At 42.1% G+C, this 21,499-nt stretch overlaps 1 protein-coding gene across 7 annotated transcripts in view; it reads right to left on the bottom strand.

Annotated features, from left to right (window-relative positions):
• Positions 1–19,663, bottom strand: part of LOC106575952 (lysine-specific demethylase 5A) — a 49,759-nt gene extending 30,096 nt beyond the window's left edge. For 2 of the 7 annotated variants that reach the window (XM_014152718.3, XM_014152722.3), the window contains exons 1-9: positions 18,044–19,663; positions 16,827–16,904; positions 16,098–16,220; positions 15,704–15,874; positions 13,884–14,060; positions 6,665–6,743; positions 2,605–2,699; positions 2,211–2,378; positions 120–239 (exon numbers count right to left, since the gene is read on the bottom strand). In XM_014152718.3, coding sequence (XP_014008193.1) covers positions 120–239; positions 2,211–2,378; positions 2,605–2,699; positions 6,665–6,743; positions 13,884–14,060; positions 15,704–15,874; positions 16,098–16,220; positions 16,827–16,904; positions 18,044–18,190 — 1,158 coding nt within the window. In that variant the 5' untranslated portion in view covers positions 18,191–19,663. The remainder of the gene's footprint in view (positions 1–119; positions 240–2,210; positions 2,379–2,604; positions 2,700–6,664; positions 6,744–13,883; positions 14,061–15,703; positions 15,875–16,097; positions 16,221–16,826; positions 16,905–18,043) is intronic. The other 5 variants (XM_014152719.3, XM_014152720.3, XM_014152721.3 and 2 more) reach the window with 5 other exon arrangements.
• Between the last annotated feature and the right edge of the window lie 1,836 nt (positions 19,664–21,499).

Here is a 21,499-nt window from a genome sequence, read left to right as displayed (position 1 = left end):
CTGCATCGGACTTGATTTTGAGATACAGACCTAACCTGAACATATGTATTCCAAAAGCATAGTTTATTTTTTTGATTCTTGCCTATAACTCAAGGTGACCGTTTGATTTTGATACATACGTGCACGGGCATGTTGAAGTAGTCTGACTTGAAGTGGTCAGCCATCTCTCCAAAGCTCTGGAGGGTGTACTCCCTCACGGCTTGCTCAAAGCCAAATGCCTCCCGCGGCTTACTGCACTCCTGTAGGGTGAAACGGGGTGAGACAGCCAGTGAGAAAACATCACCCCATCCCATAGTCCTCAACATGATTTATGTACAGAACCAATCAAAAGTTTGGACACATACTCATTCAAGAGTTTCTTTATTTTTACTATTTTCTACATTGTAGAATAATAGTGAAGACATCAAAACTATGAAATAAACATGGAATCAGGTAGTATGCAAAAAAAGTGTTAAACAAATCAAAATATATTGTATATTTGAGATTCTTCACCCGTCGCTTTGATGACAGCTTTGCACACTCTTGGCATGCTCTCAATCAGCTTCACCTGGAATGATTTTCCAACAGTCTTGAAGGAATTCCCACATATACTGAGTACTCGTTGGCTGCTTTTCCTTCACTGTGGTCCAACTCATCCCAAACCATCTCAATTGGGTTGAGGTCAGGTGATTGTGGAGGCCAGGTCATCTGATGCAGCACTCCATCACTCTCCCGCTTGGACAAATATTCCTTACACAGCCTGGAGGTGTTGGGTCATAGAACTGTTGAATAACAAATGACAGTCCTACTAAGCGCAAACCAGATGGGATGGCGTATCGCTGCAGAATGCTGTGGTAGCCATGCTGGGTAAGTGTGCCTTGAATTCTAAATAAATCACAGACAGTGTCACCAACAAAGCACTCCCACACCATCACACATCCTCCTTCACGGTGAGAACCACACATGCAGAGATCATCCAATCACCTACTCTGCGTCTCACAAAGACACAGCGGTTGGAACCAAAAATCTCAATTTGGACTCATCAGAAACAAGGATAAAGTTCCACCTGTCAAACGTCCATTGCGCATGTTTGTTGGCCCAAGCAAGTCTTCTTATTGGTGTCCTTTATTAGTGGTTTCTTTGCAGCAATTTGACCATGAAGGCCTGATTCATGCAGTCTCCTCTGAACAGCTTATGTTGAGATGTGTCTGTTACCTGAACTCTGTGAAGCATTTATATGGGCTGCAATCTGAGGTGCAGTTAACTGTAATGAACGTATGCTCTGCAGCAGAGGTAATTGTGGGTCTTCCTTCCCTGTGGCGGTCTTAATGAGAGCCAGTTTCATCATAGCGCTTTTTGGTTTTTGCGACTGCATCTGAAGAAACGTTCAAAGTTCTTGAAATTGTCCGCATTGACTGACCTTCATGTCTTAAAGTAATGATGGACTGTCATTTCTCTTTGCTTATTTGAGCTGTTCTTGTCATATTATGGACTAGGTATTTTACCAAATAGGGCTATATTCTGTATACCACCCCTACCTTGTCACAACACAACTGATTGGGTCAAACGCATTAAGAAGGAAATCAATTCCACAAATTAACTTTTAACAAGGCACACCTGTTAATTGAAATGTATTGCAGATGACTACCTCATGAAGCTGGTTGAGAGAACGCCAAGAGTGTGCAAAGCTGTCATCAAGGCAAAGGGTGGCTACTTTAAAGAACCACAAATATAAAATATATTTGGATTTGTTTAACACTTTTTTGATCTCTATTAGTCTTATTTCATAGTTTGTCTTCACTATTATTCTACAATGTTGAAAATAGTGAAAATTAAAAACCCTTGAATGAGAAGGTATGTCCAAACTTTAGACTGGTTCTGTATATCAGTCCTTCACTTCCATATCATCACAGCTTGACAAACACTACAACCTAATCATACGGAGAAAAAATTGTAACACGCTGTAGGCAGGTGTGAACTGTATCCATGTTTTTTTTCTTGTTGTAATTCTCCTTGTGATTTACATTTTTGTATGTATTTATGCACTAAATATGGTGATGTTGTGCTGTTTGTGATGAAAGATACATTTTCCGAAAGGGACACAATAAAGAAATTATTATAACTCAAACAACTTCTGCAAAAACCTTCCATCAAGTTAGCTGTCATGTATGTTTCTCAAGTGAGGAATCGGCTTCGGATTGGGTAGTGGAAGAGTCACCAGAGTTCCATACCTCAGCGACACACTTGGGGCATCGCCAGTCCCCCTTGGGGACATCCTGTAGGGGCGGAATCAGACAGAAGGTGTGGTAGCTATCATCACAGCCGTCACACAGCAGGAGGCGATCCTCCTCGTCGCCTCGCCCACACATCAGGCACATGTACAGGTCAATCTGGGGGATCTAGAACAGGACAATAAACCAGAACAATAAATCAGTCAAATGATTACATTCAAAAAGTGGTCCATGTAGCTAAAAACATGTTTGGCGCCATTGTCCACTAGTGATTAATTTGTGAGTGAGTAGAACAATAGACAGAGAAGAAAAGTGGAAATCAACACACTTACAAAACTTGAGATTATAGAATAATAGACAGACACAGATGAGGAAGTTAACTGGTGACACTCACAAAGTTGACCTCCAGGGTCTCCTTGCGTGGTCGCATCTTAATGGCGAAGGCCTGGGCCTTCAGGTGACGCTGCTTTTTATTCAACCCATCGTCTTCTCATGTAACACAAGAGAGGAAATTGACATTACGCAACTTGTATTTCCCCCCCCCAAAAAAATATTGGGAAAAAAACGTTGCACACATATGCGCCAAAAACGTATGGTCCAAAACATTTAATGGGTATAGCAACCAACGTTTTGGCACGCAGTGCCTTCTTCAGGGTTACATGGCAAATGATTGAACCAGGTTATGTAAACAAACACTGCAATTAGTGCAGCCAATGAACACAGTGAAGGGAGTATCATAGTAATTGAGGTAATGAGGGACGAAAAAGTGGAACTCTTAAAAAAAAAAACTAATATTTTACAGCATGCCAAGATGTAAATAATTGGCCAATGTATTCATCATCATCTTATGTCAACATGATTAGATATAATAGAAAAATCTTGGTCCACCGAGAGTAGTCTGTTCTTTCAACCAATCCATTGGTAGACATTTTAAAACAGTGTATTTTTACGTGTATAGACACACTGTGTTTGAATGAAATGCACATATGCACTGAGCTTCTCCGGTGCTATCAGGACACTGTTGAAATAATTAAAAGGACACACAAACGACTCAAGAGGAAGCCCAATGGCCACGCTGCGTTAAAGAAAATTAGTGTGAGAGCGCCTGTGTGACTGGCACATGTTCTCTCTCCTCTCCCTGCTGCAGTGAGCAGGCACTACAGCAAAGCAAGTGTTCATCGTTCTGCCAGTGCTGAAGCTGCAACATAAGTATAGCCGTTTAATTTCTTACTTGTTCCTCTGACTGAAAAGTTCTGTTACCGAAATTGTTTAGGATAACAATTCCCTCTCTATTCCATCAACCCCTGCTCTGTTTACACAATGCATTGCATCCACATGACCAATAGACCTGACCTATAGACTATCATAATCACATCAACAAATTGGTTAAAAACTCCCAACACCGTGACAGCAAAATGAATGTGGAGGACGTGAAAAACAAACTTGAAAACGGGGGAATGTTTACTGGTTGCTCAGGAGGGAAAGTCAGATGTGTGGAAGACATTTGAATTTGTTGTGGAAACTACTGGAGATCCAGATAAAAGGAGGGTATAGGAGCAAGTGCTGCATGAGTATTGTGTCAAACAGGTGCTGTTAGATTACAATATAATTGTTCTACCCGTTTGGAACGCTGTAAACACTAAATAAATTAAATCATACCAGAGTCTTAAAACAATTATTTTTGTAAACCTTTATTACAGCATAGCAAAGATTTAAAACAGCCGCATTTGTGAAATTGCTTTACCCAACATATTGTGGTAGCGTGAGGCTAGGTGCTCACAGAAATCAGTAGGCCATTAAACAAAACACTCAACAGGCAACAGAAGCAGGATCTGTCTTATTTCTGTAGATATATATGGATGATTTAAAAAACAAGGCACGTTTAACAGTTATGCTATTGATTATAGGCCTAATTAAGTTGGAGTTTCCTCTTGCCTCAATTTTCAGTCAATTAGAGCAAAAAGTGTTTTCTCGTCTCTTCACCCCGCTGCTGCCTCCACCTCTTAGTTCACAACACCAATATGCTGGTTAACTTTGCTATTATGCACATAGCAACATATAGGGAAAGTCTGGGCTCTGACTGGGCCACTCAAGGACATTGAGACTTGTCCCAAAGCCACTCCTGCGTTGTCTTGGCTGTGTGCTTAGGGTCACTGTCCCGTTGGAAGGTGAAACTTAGTCCGAGTCTGAGGTCCTGTGCTCTCTGGAGCAGGTTAAGAAACTCTGTACTTGTCTCTGTTCAGCTTTCCCTCGATCCTGACTAGTCACCCAGTCCCTGCCGCTTAAAAATATCCCCTATGCATGATGCTGCCACCACGCTTCACCTTAGGGATGGTATTGGCTAGGCGATGAGCGGTGCCTGGTTTCCTCCAGACGTGACGCTTGGCATTCAAGCCAGAGTTCAATCTTGGTTTCATCAGACTAGAGAATCTTGTTTCTCATGGTCTGAGAGTCCTTTAGGTGCCTTTTGGCAAACTCCAAGCGGGCTGTCATGTGCCTTTTACTGAGGAGTAGCTTCTGTCTGACCACTCTACCATAAAGGCCTGATTGGTGGAGTGCTGCAGAGATGGTTGTCCTTCTGGAAGGTTCTCCCATCTCCACAGAGGAACTCTGGAGCTCTATCAGAGTGACCATCAGGTTCTTTGTCACCTCCCCGTCCAAGGCCCTTCACCGATTACTCAGGTTTGGCCAAGCGGCCAGGTCTAGGAAGAATCTTGGTTGTTACAAACTTCCTCCATTTAAGAATAATGGAGGCCACTGTGTTCTTGGGGATCTTCAATGCTGCAGAATTGTTTTGGCACCCTTCCCCAGATTTGTGCCTCGACACAATCCTGTCTCAGAGCTCCACAGACAATTCCTTTGACCAGTGGTGTTAAGTACTGAAGTAGAAATACTTTAATGTTAAAAGTACTACTGAAGTAGTTTTTGGGGTATCTGTACTTTATATTTTTGACTACTTTTACTTCACTACATCCCTAAAGAAAATGTACTTTTTACTTAGATTTTCCCTGACACCCAAAAGTACTCGTTACATTTGGAATGCTTAGCAGGACAGGAAAATAGTCCAAATCACACACATATCAAGAGAACCTCCCTGGTCATCCCTACTGCCTCTGATATGTCAGACTCACTAAACACAAATGCTTTGTTTGTAAATGGGTGTTGGAGTGTGCTCCTGGTTATCCGTAAATTAAAACTTAAAGTGCTGTCTGGGTTGCTTAATATAAAGAATGACATTTTTTATGCTTTTACTTTTCATACTTAAGTATATTTTAGCCAATTACATTTACTTCTGATACTTAAGTACATTTAAAAACATACACTTTTAAACTTTTACTCAAGTCGTATTTTACTGGATAACTTACCTTTTTTTAAAAGAAAAATGACTCAAGTAAAAGTGTATCTTTCCTTTTACTCAAGTATGACAATTAGGTACTTTTTCAACCACTGCAATTGATCTCATAATTGGTTTTTGCTCTGACATGCACCATCAACTGTGGGCCTTATACAGACCGGTGTGTGCCTTTCCAGATATTGTCCAATCAATTAAATTTACCACAGGTGGACTCCAATCAAGTTTTAGAAACATCTCAAGGATGATCAATGGAAACAGGAGCTCAATGTCAAGTCTCATTGCAAAGGGTCTGAATACTTATGTAAATAATGCATGTTTGTAACATTTTAATAAATAAGCAAACATTTCTAAAAACCTGTTTTCGCTTTGTCATTATGGGGTATTATTTTTACATTTCATCAATGTATTTTTTTCCCATACATTTTTTAATAAGGCTGAAACGTAACAAAATGTGGAAAAAGTGAAGGGTCTGAATACTTTCCAAATGCACTGTATAGTGCCATTATTTTACATTACATTTTAGTCATTTAGCAGACGCTCTTATCCAGAGCGACTTACAGTAGTGAATACATACATTTCATTTCATGCATTTTGTACTGGCCCCCCGTGGGAATCGAACCCACAACCCTGGCGTTGCACACACCATGCTCTACCAACTGAGCCACAGGGAAGACCATGCGGAAGACACATTTCAGTTGAAGGTATTCAGTTGTACAACTGACTAGGTATCCCCTTTCCCGTTCCAGCATTGGGGAACATCCGGCGCCTCGTTGTGCACGTTGCATCTATTTCTATGGGCACAAGCACTGTTCATGACACAAACTGTTCACACCCCTCTTGTTGGTGGAGAGAATTATCTTTCCTACATACTTTATATCTGGTTTAAGTTTATACTGAAAGCATTTTAACATTCCGAAAATGTATTTACAAATTATTCAAAAAATAATAAATAAAAAGTTTGGACTAAAGCGTCCTGAAAAAATGTTGAGGCGGATTTCCCAACAGTTTCAATAGTTGAAAAATCCCTGAACACATACTTGTCGTTGCAGCATCTGCTCGGAGTAAGTGAAGTCAAATAAATACTAGCTAAGTTCCTTACCAGCTGGTACAATCTCTAACCCAACCATCTTGGGAACACTGCCAAAGATATGCAGGGTCTTGGGCTCTTTGATTTCCCGCTAGGAGAGGAGACAAAAACATAATACAACATCAAGGAACGTTCCTGGGACAAGTCCAAATTGTCACCCTTTTCCCTATATAATGCACTACTACTGACCAGAGCATTATGCAGGCCCGGTCAAAAGTAGTGTAATATATAGGGAATAGGGTGCTATTTCAGATGCAGAGTCCTGGAGAGATGTCCTGGAGAGTTAGATCCTGTTGGAATGACAAACATCAGCCACTGACCCCGTCGAGAGTTCCACTGACTGCAACTGAGGAATCTAGGACATGAAGGGGCAGAAGCTGGGTCGCTGTTCAATTAAAAGGTAGCCAACAAAAGTAATGTGATATTGGGCTTGGATAATCAATGAATCCATGGTGATACCTCTGTAGGCTGTATATTGTATGTCATTTGGATGTCTTTATGCCAAAGTACACAAACAAAACTGTATTATATTTGTCACATGCGCCAAATACAACAGGTGTAGACCTTACAGTGAAATGCTTACTTACAAGCCCTTAACCAACAATGGTGTGAGAAGAAAATTAAGTAAAAAAAGAAAATAGATAAGCAGAAAATAAAAGTAACAAATAATGAAAACAGCAGCAGTAATACAGTAAGTTAACTCTGGACTACCTCTAGCAGTGTTTCCGTTAACTGGTAGTAGCCGGCTTCTGGCAGATAAAGGTTTTTTTAAACGCTGATAAATAAAATTGCCGCTGGCAAATTCTGGGAGAATAAGAAAAAATCCCATTGCGAAATAGTGCTTATCGGTCTATAGGTTAATTTGCATACTGTTGTGGAATTAAATTGGCACGTGTACAGTATATTCGTTACGTATCTTATTCATCACACACGTACAGATACAGAGCCTTTGAGCAGAAAATCTGTCAAAACAGCACGGGAGCTGCTGCTTCAGTATCTCAAACAGCAAATGCATAGGCAACGGTAGACAGGTTTCATCAGCGCATCACACACACCACTTTGCAATGAGCTTGAGACAGTATGCATTTTGAAAACATATACTTAATTGTTTGAAACCTGAACGTTTTAATACGAGGCACGTCTTACCTTGCTTAAAAGTAGTCGAGCAAAAATCTGACCATATCCACAAAGGCAATTATTTTATATCACTTTTCTTTCATTGTCCAGTAGCCAAAGGCACAATCATATTAGATCTGTTCTCTTTCTACATTTCCATCTCTGTCACATGAAACCACTCGCATGTGCCCTTTTGACAGCCGTGTTCTCTCACCAATTGCATTATGGAACAAACATTTGCGTGTAGCCTACTACACATTGCTGCGCTTATGTGAAAATATTGTTTGTAATGTGAAGAAATAGTTTATCAACATTAAGCTACATTTTCTAACCTGTTGCATCAGACTAATTGCTTTTGAAAGTTTTCTATGTAACCTAGACCTACTGGTTCTATTGCCCCAAAGTCAGTTTGGATAGGCCATTTCTTTCTCGACAAGCTGACCAATAGAATAGGTAAACTTTTCTACTAAGGGGATATCAGTTTGACAGAAGCTAGTAATTTTGCTATTCGTTACGCATCTTGTTGGCTAAGGAAAAGTAAATATGGACAGTTATTCTAACAACTTCAAAGTGCACATCAGAACACCATACGGGCTCTGACGCTCGTCGGTTGTGGCAGGGCTTGAAAACTATTACAGACTACAAAAAGAAAGCCTGCCGCGAGCTGCCCAGTGACGTGAGCCTACCAGACGAGCTAAATGCCTTTCATGCTCGCGTCGAGGCAAGCAACACTGAAGCATGCATGAGAGCACCAGCCGTTCCGGGCGACTGTGATCACGCTCTCGGTTGTCGATGTGAGCAAGACCTTAAAAACAGGTCAACATTCACAAAGCAGCGAGACTAGACGAATTACCAGGATGTGAAGTCCAACTGGCAAGTGTCTTCACTGAAATGTTCAACCCCTCCCTGACCGAGTCTGCAATACCTACATGTATCAAGCAGACCACCATAATCCCTATGCCCAAGGAAGCGAAGGAAACCTGCCTAAATGATTACTGCCCCGAAGCAATCGTCGGTAGCCATGAGGTGCTTTGAAAGGCTGGTCATGGATCACAACACCATCATCCTAGAAACCCTAGACCGACTCCACACTGACCTTTCCCACCTGGACAAAAGGAACACCTATGTGAGAACGCTGTTCATTGACTACAGCTCAGCGTTCAAAGCTCATCACTAAGCTAAGGACCCTGGGACTAAACACCTCCCCCCGCAACTGGATCCTGGACTTCCTGACGGCCACCCCTAGGTGGTAAGGGAAGGCAACAACAAAAATGCCATGCTGATCCTCAACACTGGGGCCCCCCCTCAGAGGTGCGTGCTTAGTACCCTCCTGTACTCCCTGTTCACCCACAACTGCGTGGCCAAACACGACTCCAACACCATCATTACGTTTGCTGACGACAACAGTGGGAGGCCTGATCACTGACAACAATGAGCCTATTGGAAGGAGGTCAGAGACCTGGCAGTGTGGTGCCAGGACAACAACAACCTCTCCCTCAATGTGAGCAAACAAAGGAGCTGATCGTGGACTACAGGAAAAGGCTGGCCGAACAGGCTTACATTAACGGGGCTGTAGTGGAGCGGGTTAAGAGTTACAAGTTCCTTGGTGTCCACATCAACAAACTATCATTGTCCAAACAAGACAGTTGTGAAGAGGCACGACAACACCTTTTCCCCCTCCGGAGACTGAAAAGATATGGCATGGGTCCCCAGATCATCAGAAGGTTCTACAGCTGCACCAATGAGAACATCCTGACCAGTTGCATCACCGCCAGGTATGGCAACTGCACAGCATCTGACTAAGGCGCTACAGAGGGTAGTGCGTACGACCCAGTACATCGCTGGGGACAAGCTTCCTACCATCCAGGACCTATATACTAGGCGGTGTCAGAGGAAGGCCCAAAACAATTGTCTAAGACTCCAGTCACCCAAGTCAGACTGTTCTCTCTGCTACCGCACAAAAAGTGGTAACAGACCGCCAAGTCTGGGATCAAAAAGCTCCTTAAAAACAGTTTCTACCCCCAAGCCATAAGACTGCTGAACAATTAACCAAATGGCCACCCAAAAGATTTACATTGACACTCTCCCCTTTGTTTTTACACTGCTGCTAGTCGCTGTTTATTATGTATGCTTAGTCACTTTACCCCTTACCTACATGTACCCCCGCACATTGACTCGGTACCAGTAGCCCCTTTATATAGCCTCTTTATTGTTACTTTTACTATATTTTCTTAACTCTATTTATTGAACTGCATTGTTGGTTAAGGGCTTGTAAGTAAGAATGTCATGGTAAGGTCTACACCTGTTGTATTCGGAGCATGTGACAAATAAAATTTGATTTGATTGAAGGACCACACAATCGTTGCATCCTCGACTTCCATGTTCTGTTAATATGACGTGCCATAATACAAATGTGATTTCCTTCATTCTGAGCATCGTGGGTGCATACGCATATGGGTCCATACATTAGATCAGTATCTCAGTTAGTAGCATATAAAAACGACAACCTCCAACCTAATGTCCTACAGAACTTGTGATAAGAAATATGTTGTGCTGAATTCCACAAGAGGAAAAGTTAAAGATACTGTTTATTAACCATGCATGGTCACTTCAAATAAAAATTAAAAATAGGTAATTTTATTTGTCACATACACATGGTTAGCAGATAACGCGAGTGTGGCGAAATGCTTGCGCTTCTAGTTCCGACAGTGCAGTAATATCTAACAATTCCCCAACCACCACCAAATACACACATATCTAAAGAGGTGAATGAGAATATGTACATGTAAGTATATGGATGAGTGATGGCCGAGCGGCATAGGCAAGGTGCAATAGATGGTATAAAATACAGTATATACACTACCGTTCAAAAGTTAGGGGTCACTCAGAAATGTCCTTGTTTTTGAAAGAAAAGCTCATTTTTGTCCATTAAAATAACTTCATGATGACAGAAGTGAGTGCTACGGGGAGATAGTCATTAAGTTCAGTTACCTTTGCCTTCTTGGGTACAGGAACAATGGTAGCCATCTTGAATCATGTGGGGACAACAGACTGGGATAGGGAGGGATTGAGTATGTCCGTAAACTCACCAGCCAGCTGGTCTGCGCATGCTTTGAGGACGCGGCTAGGGATGCCATCTGGGCCAGCAGCCTTGTGAGGGTTAACACGTTTAAATGTTTTACTCACGTCAGCCACGAATAAGGAGAAGGGGCGGGGGGGCTGTACTATCCTCAAAGTGGGAAAAGGTGTTTAGTTTGTCTGGGAGCGTCACGTCGGTGTCCGTTGCGTGGCTGGATTTCTTTTTGTAGTCCGTGATTTCCTGCAGACCCTGCCACATACGTCTCGTGTCTGAGCCGTTGAATTGCGACTCCACCTTGTCCCTGTACTGGCATTTCGCTTGTTCGATTGCCTTGCGGAGGGAAGAGCTACACTGTTTATAGTCAGACATATTCCCAGACCTCTTTCCATGGTTAAATGTGGTGGATCGCGCTTTCAGTTTTGCGCAAATGCCGCCATTCATCCACGGTTTCTGGTTAGGGTAGGATTTAATGGTCACAGTGGGTATGACATCTCCAATGCACTTATTTATAAAAGCACACCGAGTCAGCGGTGTCCTCAATATTGTCCTCTGAGGCTGATCGGAACATATTCCAGTCCACGTGATCAAAACAACCTTGAAGCGTGGCTTCCGATTGGTCGGACTAGCGTTGAATGGTTCTTGTCACGGGTACAGTGGGGGAAAAAAGTATTTGATCCCCTGCTGATTTTGTACATTTGCCCACTGACAAAGAAATGATCAGTCTATAATTTTAATGGTTGGTTTATTTGAACAGTGAGAGACAGAATAACAGCAAAAAAATCCAGAAAAAAACGCATGTCAAAATTGTAATAAATTGATTTGCATTTTAATGAGGGAAATAAGTATTTGACCCCCTCTCAATCAGAAAGATTTATGGATCCCAGGTGTCTTTTATACAGGTAACGAGCTGAGATTAGGAGCACACTCTTAAAGGGAGTGCTCCTAACCACAGCTTGTTACCTGTAAAAAAAAGACACCTGTCGACAGAAGCAATCAATCAATCAGATTCCAAACTCTCCACCATGGCCAAGACCAAAGAGCTCTCCAAGGATGTCAGGGACAAGATTGTAGACCTACACAAGGCTGGAATGGGCTACAAGACCATCGCCAAGCAGCTTGGTGAGAAGGTGACAACATTTGGTGCGATTATTCGCAGATGGAAGAAACACAAAAGAACTGTCAATCTCCCTCGGCCTGGGGCTCCATGCAAGATCTCACCTCGTGGAGTTGCAATGATCATGAGAACGGTGAGGAATCAGCCCAGAACTACACGGAAGGATCTTGCCAATGATCTCAAGGCAGCTGGGACCATACTCACCAAGAAAACAATTGGTAACGCACTACGCCGTGAAGGACTGAAATCCTGCAGCGCCCGCAAGGTCCCCCTGCTCAAGAATACATATACATGCCCGTCTAAAGTTTGCCAATGAACATCTGAATGACTCAGAGGACAACTGGTGAAAGTGTTGTGGTCAGATGAGACCAAAATGGAGCTCTTTGGCATCAACTCAACTCGCCGTGTTTGGAGGAGGAGGAATGCTGCCTATGACCCCAAGAACACCATCTCCACCGTCAAGCATGGAGGTGGAAACATTATGCTTTGGGGGTGTTTTCTGCTAAGGGGACAGGACAACTTCACCGCATGGACGGGGCCATGTACCGTCAAATCTTGGGTGAAAACCTCCTTCCCTCAGCCAGGGCATTAAAAATGGGTCGTGGATGGGCATTCCAGCATGACCCAAAACACACAGCCATGGCAACAAAGGAGTGGCTCAAGAAGAAGCACATTAAGGCCCTGGAGTGGCCTAGCCAGTCTCCAGACCTTAATCCCATAGAAAATCTGTGGAGGGAGCTGAAGGTTCAAGTTGCCAAACATCAGCCTCGAAACCTTAATGACTTGGAGAAGATCTGCAAAGAGGAGTGGGACAAAATCCCTCCTGAGATGTGTGCAAACCTGGTGGCCAACTACAAGAAACGTCTGACCTCTGTGATTGCCAACAAGGGTTTTGCCACCAAGTACTAAGTCATGTTTTGTAGAGGGGTCAAATACTTATTTCCCTCATTAAAATGCAAATCGTTTTATAACATTTTTGACATGTGTTTTTCTGGATATTTTTGTTGTTATTCTGTCTCTCACTGTTCAAATAAACCTACAAAGAAATGATCAGTCTATAATTTTAATGGTAAGTGGGCAAACGTACAAAATCAGCAGGGGATCAAATACTTTTTTCCCCCCCACTCTACCTCCTGTTTGTGTTTCTGCCTGTAAGACGGAATGAGCAAGATGGCGTCGTGGTCGGAAATGGCGGGGGAGGGCTTTGTATGCATCGCAGAAGTTAGAGTAGCAGTGGTCGAGGGTTTGCGCATGCGCGTAGCGCAATCAATATGCTGGAAGAATTTAGGTAGACTTGGTCTCTAATTTGCTTTGTTAAAAAGGAATAATTAAAACTTTGCCTACATATTATATACATTTACATTTAAGTCATTTAGCAGACGCTCTTATCCAGAGCGACTTACAAATTGTACAGTGGAACAACCACTGTACAATAGTGCATCTAAATCTTTTAAGGGGGGGGGGGGGGGGGGGGGTTAGAAGGATTACTTTATCCTATCCTAGGTATTCCTTATATACATATTACCTCGACTAACCGGTGCCCCCGCACATTGACTCTGTACCGGTACGTCCTGTATATAGCCTCGCTACTGTTATTTTATGGTTGATGCTTAATTATTATTATTTATAATATTTTTTACTTCAGTTATTTTTGTTAACACTTTTTTTGTAAAACTGCACTGTTGGTTAAGGGCTTGTCAGTAAGCATTTCACTGTAAGGTTTACACCGGTTGCATTCGGCACTTGTGACAAATACAATTTGATTTGAATTAAAGCCCTTACAGTAACCACGTGACCCCATGACACAGGGTGACGAGCAGATTTGCCAGTAGAGAGAGATCTCTCTTGATGTTATAGGCACTTTGCGCAGACACAGAACACGCAAGGCTAAATACATTTTTAAAACAGTCTCCGGTTATCACCTCATCACCGACCTCAGACTTCAGGCGGCGAGAGCGTCGCTCAGGGAGCGGGCAGTCCTTGTTCGGAGTCCCGTCACTCAGGCTGTCCCTCTCTCTGTCCTCTTCATCCTCCTCTTCCCCCATGCCCTCATCCTGCTCCTCTCCATCATCTCCCTCCTCGTACAGACGGTGGATACCCTGAGGGGGACAGAGAAGGTAGGGAGCAGAGGTAAAAGACAGCAACAGAGGCAGGAGAACACCTACAAACCCACTTCACAACAAGGTGGTGGTATGGTAGGTTTTACTGTAGCAGATGTAAGGTGATGGTTGCTAGCTTCTTGGAGTGGTTGAATAGAGCAGGGAGTAGTAACATTTATACCATGGCATTGTTGAATACACATTTCTGATTGGCATTCTAGATCATGCATTATTTAAGTGATAATGCCCGATAAGCCAGTGTTTGAAGGATATATTGGCACGGGTGTTATGCCCGAGGGAAGGCAAACCGTGCCAATATATCCTCCAAACACCGGCTTCAAGGGCATTATCACTTTTCTCCAACAGGTTACATAGGTTACATATTCAAATAATGACTGACATATTTTCATTCAAAACTTTATTTTGATTAATTTATTCATACTATTTAATCATTCTACAAGATATAGTCCCGACACAAATCTAGGGTTGCTACCCAAGCCGGCTGGTCGTGCATTCTATTGGTTCAGTTGCTAGAGACGCGACCCAGTCGTTCAGTCTTTCTGTTCGTTCTAAACGTTCCATTGCCTTACTGGCTGGCAAAGTTCTTATCCCGTGCTTGCTAACTTAGTCACGTCAAACAATGAGGTGCGATTTCACCTGGCATATAAACTGTGCTCTCGTCAGCACACTGTTGAGCAAGCCAACACAGTAACACAATCACTTCAAACACTGAAGCTGTAAAGACCGCAAACTAGCTGCACTTTGTTTTACCTTTTTTCAATTGACATTTCTTTGTATATATCCCTAAAAATGATGCCAGCTGATTCATGATTTTAACTGACTGAGAAACGCTGCCTGCCTCTGTTTCGTCCTGACTCCCGACCCCTACACGTTCATTACTAAGGGACAGCTGGAGATCTAATTTGAATATTGAAACAATATCGCAAATGTCTGAGAGACAGACAGCAAGGTTTATACTAAGCTTCGCTGTTGAAAACTAAATGTTAGTCTAAAATAAATGTGAGAATGTCTAGATGCTTTTTATAGTGGAGATCAAGTTTATAATTTGCCTGGCTGGGCTGATGAGAAAGTGGATTGCGCAGTCAGACGGAACAGAGTAAATAGGCATTTTAACATCATAGATTTAGCTGATGCAAACTTGTGGAACAGACACTGGCTGGAATGCGCATTTAACCAATCAGCATTAGGCTCACCCGTTGTATCATTCCCTATAACACACAGTATATCTGCACGGTAGCATTCAATGGCTATAGTTCATTCTTACATGTTCTATGTTTGAGCTGCTTTTGAAAGCAAAATTCAAATGAAAAACATTATTGGCATTGTTGAATTTGATTTTCATAATGGCAAGCTAGGACTGATGGTTTGGTTAGCTAACCTAGCAAGTCTGTTTGGTTAGCAAAGGAAACTACTGTAGCTATCGAGTAAACTTGCTAGCTATTCCACTGGATGTTGAACACATTTCTAGCAGCAAAGGTGTTAAATTATAGCCATGGTATAAAAGGGATAATCAACTCGAGGCTCTGTGTGTTCTCTGGAAAATAATGCAACTCCATGGAAGGTTAGTTCCATTCCACTAGCACGTTGTTATTGTGTGCATGTGTCGGCCAATAAGTGCTTACAGTGAGCGTTGCTCCAGACTGGAAGAGCTCATAGGGGTAGAGGATCCTCTCAAAGTGGGACCGCAGCAGAGAGCCCATACCTTTCCCCGGGGGGAAACCCATCCTGCTGGCCACCTTGGACCATCTCTTCTCCTTACACACTGTCTCAAAGCCTCCCTCGGAGGAGACAATCTGAAATACAATTTTTTTTAGTAAGATGGTTGTGGTTGACTAATACACAAAAAGCATATTTTCAGAAAACTAAGGAGACATTCAAATGTACACCAGCACTTAGCACCTCTTTGTTGTCCCAAAACAAAATCCAAAACAAACTACTTACTCCTCAGTTATACTTACACAAACACCACCCTGCATGTTTATAAAAACAGTATACTGTTCAGGTTAATGGTCTGACCTTGCTGAGCTGGTACAGATCAAGGATCTTCCTCTCCACATGAGGGAAGCGCAGCCTGGACCCCTGCAGCTCCCAGAACTTGGCAATCTGATCCAGGAAGTTGAGCTTGACTCGAGTGAGGGCCTGAAAGCAATGGGAGAGGTGAGGAAAGGGTACACAAACACATGAAAATCAAATCAAATAAAAATCTGGAACGCTCCACTCTAAACAGGAGTATAAAGAGGTGTCTTTGGGTGCTGATGCCTAGGAGAAATCAAAGTAAAGACAAAGCCTACACATTCCAGTGACTAATATCCTTTAAACACTTAATGTAGGCTAAGCTACAACTTTTCTGACCCTAAAAACCCTTCCTAAAGCAGGCCTAGGCCTACCACCCATTCAGCCAGCGCTGTTAACCCAGTCATTGTATTCAAGAGTGCTGCCCCCAAAATGTGACAACAGCTGCAGTCAATGCACAAAAGGTCTGCACTGTCCAGCCACACCAACATATAGGCAACCTCCTCACAAAAAAACATGTGTATTCATAGGCTACTACATCTATTAAAACACATAATAACATATGGTTAAATAACATACATCAGTGAATGACTGACAAACTCAGCTGAATTGACTCCTTACTTAGGCAATACCTCTATTTTAGGCCTATACCTTATAATGACTACAAACAGGCTCCTAACTGTATTTCGATTATAGTCTTCACAGTGTTGTAACTAGGTACAGTATACTTACCTCCAATTCATTGAGTCTCTGGACTCTGGGAGTGAAGCGGAAGTTGCGAACATCGCAGGCGAAAGGAGGTGCCCAGTCCTAACAGACAGAAGAGAACAATTGAAACCAAATTAACAACTTTGGTTCAGATTTTCATACAATGAAGTAATGAGGAAGTAAAAGCAACAATAAAAAACAAGAAAACACTTGTCAACATAAACATTACATAACACTTCAAATCCCCTTTTCACATAAATATAGGGATGTGTGGATTACAGATTGGGAAAGCATCACCCAGGAAATTATATGTTAAAAAAAAACACGCTAAACATATAAAAACGTTTAAATCCATCCGACAATACTGGATATGACACAAATAATTTAAGTCCCTGTAGTCTAATTGCGTCAAAGACTTATACCCAAAAGACAAATAATATTGGAGCACAGTGCATCAAAGAAAGCCTCCCAGAAGCAACTGTCAAGTTTCAGTGCTGGTGCAAAATAGACCAAATATAAGAGGGTTAGCCTAATCACTCAAATGTTCCATGTGGGAAATAAGAATAAAAGAGAAAAATACAAAAAGGGCAATATTAGACATACATTTTATCTGCACAAGGCCAAATATGAAAAACATGAAAAGTAGAGCATTAAGGTTCTAATTTCACGTCCTGCTACTGTTGGCCTATCCCCCCCCAAAAAAAATATATATATTACTCTTTACAGCTAAATACATGGATATTGTTCATATTGTAGTCATGATGTAACAAAAACTTGAAAATATAGGGCATCAAATGAAAAGCACCTAGGAGTTCATATCAAATTGTTAATAGTTAAAAAATGTATCTAGACATCATCTAATTCGTGTAACGTTACTTGATATTCCGAATGTAAGTTGCGATCTGTCCAGGAAGCATCAAAAAAGAAAACAAAGAGTCATAGACGGGAGTCTGGAATAGAGGCCGCTGTTTTAAAGACGACTTTACTTTAACTGTTTGGCAAAATATAAACATACAAAATCATTGTTTAAATAAAATGATTAACAAACATGAAATTTGACTCATATTTGACCTCCACAAGTGAAAAATTCAACGAGTAAAATGTCCTTACCCAACTAAAAATGTGCGTCGGGCTAGGCCGAAAATACCATAAGTAGATGACAAGGGCACAAACCAACGCAGGCGTAAATCTTAAAATGGAAGCAATGTGTTATATTCCAAAAGCAGAAACAGTGAGGTTACCTCGGGCGGTCGAATTTTGCAGATGCCAGTTCTCTCTGCAATAGGTCGAATCTTGTTTATAAATCCTAGTGGATCCGAAAAATCTTCCCAACTCGGCTCAAAAACTGGGCACTCGGGAGGGGGTACGAATTCAGCAAAATCGGACATGATGAAATCACAACTGTTAAATTGTCTTTAAAAAGTCAATAGTACTTGTGTTAAAAATGTATTATGTTGACATCTGTGAGTGACATCATTCCATGATTAGGCGCCATCTTTCAATTAGCACACATATTGTTGCTTCGGCAACTTCTCCTTCATGTTCATGATTGTTTTAGTCTGAAGAAAAATAATTTCAATGAAGACAATTTCTTGATATGCCAACAGCTGGGCGACATGACAATATTGTTAAGTTGACGTCTCAAAGACAAAACTGTAAAAGATCAAAAATAAAATGTCCATTCCTATTCCATTTTAAGGAAATTACTGGGCCAAGCCGGGCGGCGTCCACCCCCACCAGTCCTGTGCAGCAACGTAAACTGCAGAACTACCTGAAGCGCAGGACAAGATCAGTCAAAAGCGCCATCGCTCCCCTGGACATATGATCCCCCATCAAAATAAAAACGGCCCCCAAAAACATGCATTTATAACTATTCTAAGCTGCATATTCACCGAATAAACATTTTCCACATTATTTGCGATTTCACTTTTGAATATCCATCGGTTGTGACATCTTCATGTGCCAGGATATTGTATTATTTAATCCAGATTTCGCAATATCATCCATTTAAAGTTGCGCATCAGTGGTTATCCAATCTAATTATGACATTCTTGAGTCGTTTTCCAGCCTAAATGAGTGCGACCCTCTTCATCCCGACGAGTAGCTGATGACCATCAACATTGAAACGAGAGCAGTTAGCTAGCAATTCGCGCACATTGTTGATCAAACCGTGTCCACTCCGACGTCCATTCATTTGAAGGAAAACGTTAATTTAGCTAGCTCGTCGCTACAACAGGCAGGGGGATCCGTGGAGTTTAAGAATCGACCTTCCCGATGCAGCAATGGACGTTATTTGCTGCACAATAAACCAGACGACAAGCTAATTGAAACCATTTCCATGCATACAGTTATCCTGCTTCGTGTCACTCGAGTACTTCTAGCTGCCGTTGTCATTAAAAACGACGATACTTCCTAGCTAATTTAGCCTAGCCACACGGTGCTGTGACTGCTTGCTAGTTGCTGGTGAAAAACTTCATATGGTCTTTCTTTAGTTTACTCGCACAGTTCTGGAACAATATATCTTTTTTCAGGATAAACATTTCGTCTAAGATTGTTCATTAGACGCCTATGTTGCTCGACTCTTGGGACTTTCCAATATTGTATATATTGAAATACTATCCACTTTTTTTGCTAGCAATGACCATATCACTACCGTGTACCAATCCTCCACTTCCGCCTCCACATCCGCTTCAATAAAACTAGAACCATGGTTTTACTTATCTCCCTATACAAAATCATATGCCTCCAGATATGTACATCAACATTTATGGTAAATTAGTTGTAGTTTTGTACTCCGTTCTTAACCAAGTGGGGGAAAAATCCATCCTCACTAGTGGCGCTTTCAAGACCACTCGGATTCGGGGAAAAAACGACGTCAAATCGTGACGTCAGGGATATTGAGGTCGGAGAATTCAGGCTCTAGGATGATCCCAGAGTATCCGACTTGGAATTCCGAGTTGCATGACCGTTCAAAACAAATTTTCCAAGTCGAAACACATTTTTCCGAATTGCCAGTTGTATTGAACACACTGAGGTCAGATGTCGGAGATTTCCGTGTTCCCAGTTGTAATAAAAGCGGCATGAGCTCCGACTTCTCCCATTATGACCTCTTATTTATTTTTTTACTTAACTAGGCAAGTCGGTTAAGAACTAATTCTTATTTATAATGACGGCCTACACCGGCCAAACCCGGGCCAATTGTGCGCCGCCCTATGGGACTCCCAATCACAGCCGGTTGTGATACAGCCTGGATTCGAACCAGAGTGTTTGTAGTGACGCCTCTAGCACTGAGATGCAGTACCTTAGACCGCTGCGCCACTCAATACTGATATCAGTATCAGGAAATTATCTCCATAACAGATTTTTCGGCAGTTAAGTGTAACAACTAAACATGATTTATTAAAGCAATCTATTAATATGTTTTTTTTTTCACACTGTATTTTCTTTACAAGCATGATTGATAGCTGTACTTGTAGTTTATGGTTGACCATCTTGTTGGCCATTAGCCAATCGGCGTTTCAACGAGTTCAAATCATGTGTGAATGCATCCAAATTGCTATTACACTTCACAACTAGTAATTACCACCTTCCCATTTGGTTATGCTGCGTTCATGTGCTCGTCGAAGTATTTGATTTCGATAATATTGCTTCGTTTCATTCGTGTGCTTTTTGGTTGGACTCTGCAAACTTGTTGGATGCATTTGCTGTTTGTTTTGGTTGTTTTTCAGATAATGTTGTGCCCAATAGAAATTCATGGTAAATAATATTTTAGGAAGGTACAAAGAAAGTAATTTGAACCAGCGATTCGTAACATGCAACATTTGGATCAGTTTGAGGTCCTGGGGACCGATGCATTCAAATCTTAAACATTTGAACCGGGGATCAATACCTATCGAGAATCGTTACATCCCTAGTGTTTCCTACTCTCCTTGTCTGTTCCTATCTCACTGTGTATTTGTTTCCTTTCTGGACTAGAAGTACACTGGGTATCTCTCCTCTGATGGCTGCCATGAATGGTCACGTCCCTGCGGTCAAGCTGCTGCTGGACATGGACTCAGACATCTACACTCAGATCGAGACCAAACACAACACAGCACTGACCCTGGCCTGCCAATGTGGAGCACTGCGTCAAGGTGAGAGCAGCCGTCATCGGCTGAACCTGGCATGTTATGTTATCTGGGCTAGAGTCAAATACATTAGGAATGATGTTTGGTGTTAGACTGTGTGGTGCAGTATGTCACTGACCCATACGTTCTCTCTGACTGGTCAAACTCCTCTCATGGAGGCTGTGTCAGGTGGCTATGCTGAGATGGGGCATGTGCTGCTGGACAAGAGCGCTGACGCCACCTGTCGAAACCTCCCAAGACACCGTGTGCACCATTGCTGCAGACAAGGGCCACTACAAGTTCTGTGAGCTTCTCATCAACAGGTAATTACTGTTACTTTTACGGCCTACCTACAGTATGAGGGTGAGTGTCATTTCAGTCAGAATACCATTCCTCTCCAGTCTCATTGCTCAGACCTGCGACTCTTCTCTGAGTGAGTTATTACAGTGTTATAACCAGCAGTGTGTGTAGTTCGGCATTTGCTTCTCGCTAAAGTCCAAACTATTCACATTTCCTCTCTCCTTTAGTCCAGTCCATCTCAGAGCTGTGACCAATCAAATCAATTCAAATCAAAGTTGATTTGTCACGTGC

Source organism: Salmo salar, chromosome 17, assembly GCF_965601325.2.
Source record: "Salmo salar chromosome 17, fSalSal1, whole genome shotgun sequence".
Taxonomy (NCBI): Eukaryota; Metazoa; Chordata; class Actinopteri; order Salmoniformes; family Salmonidae; genus Salmo; species Salmo salar.
The sequence above is the reverse complement of the archived record's forward strand: the minus strand, read 5'-3'. Positions and strand labels throughout refer to the sequence as shown.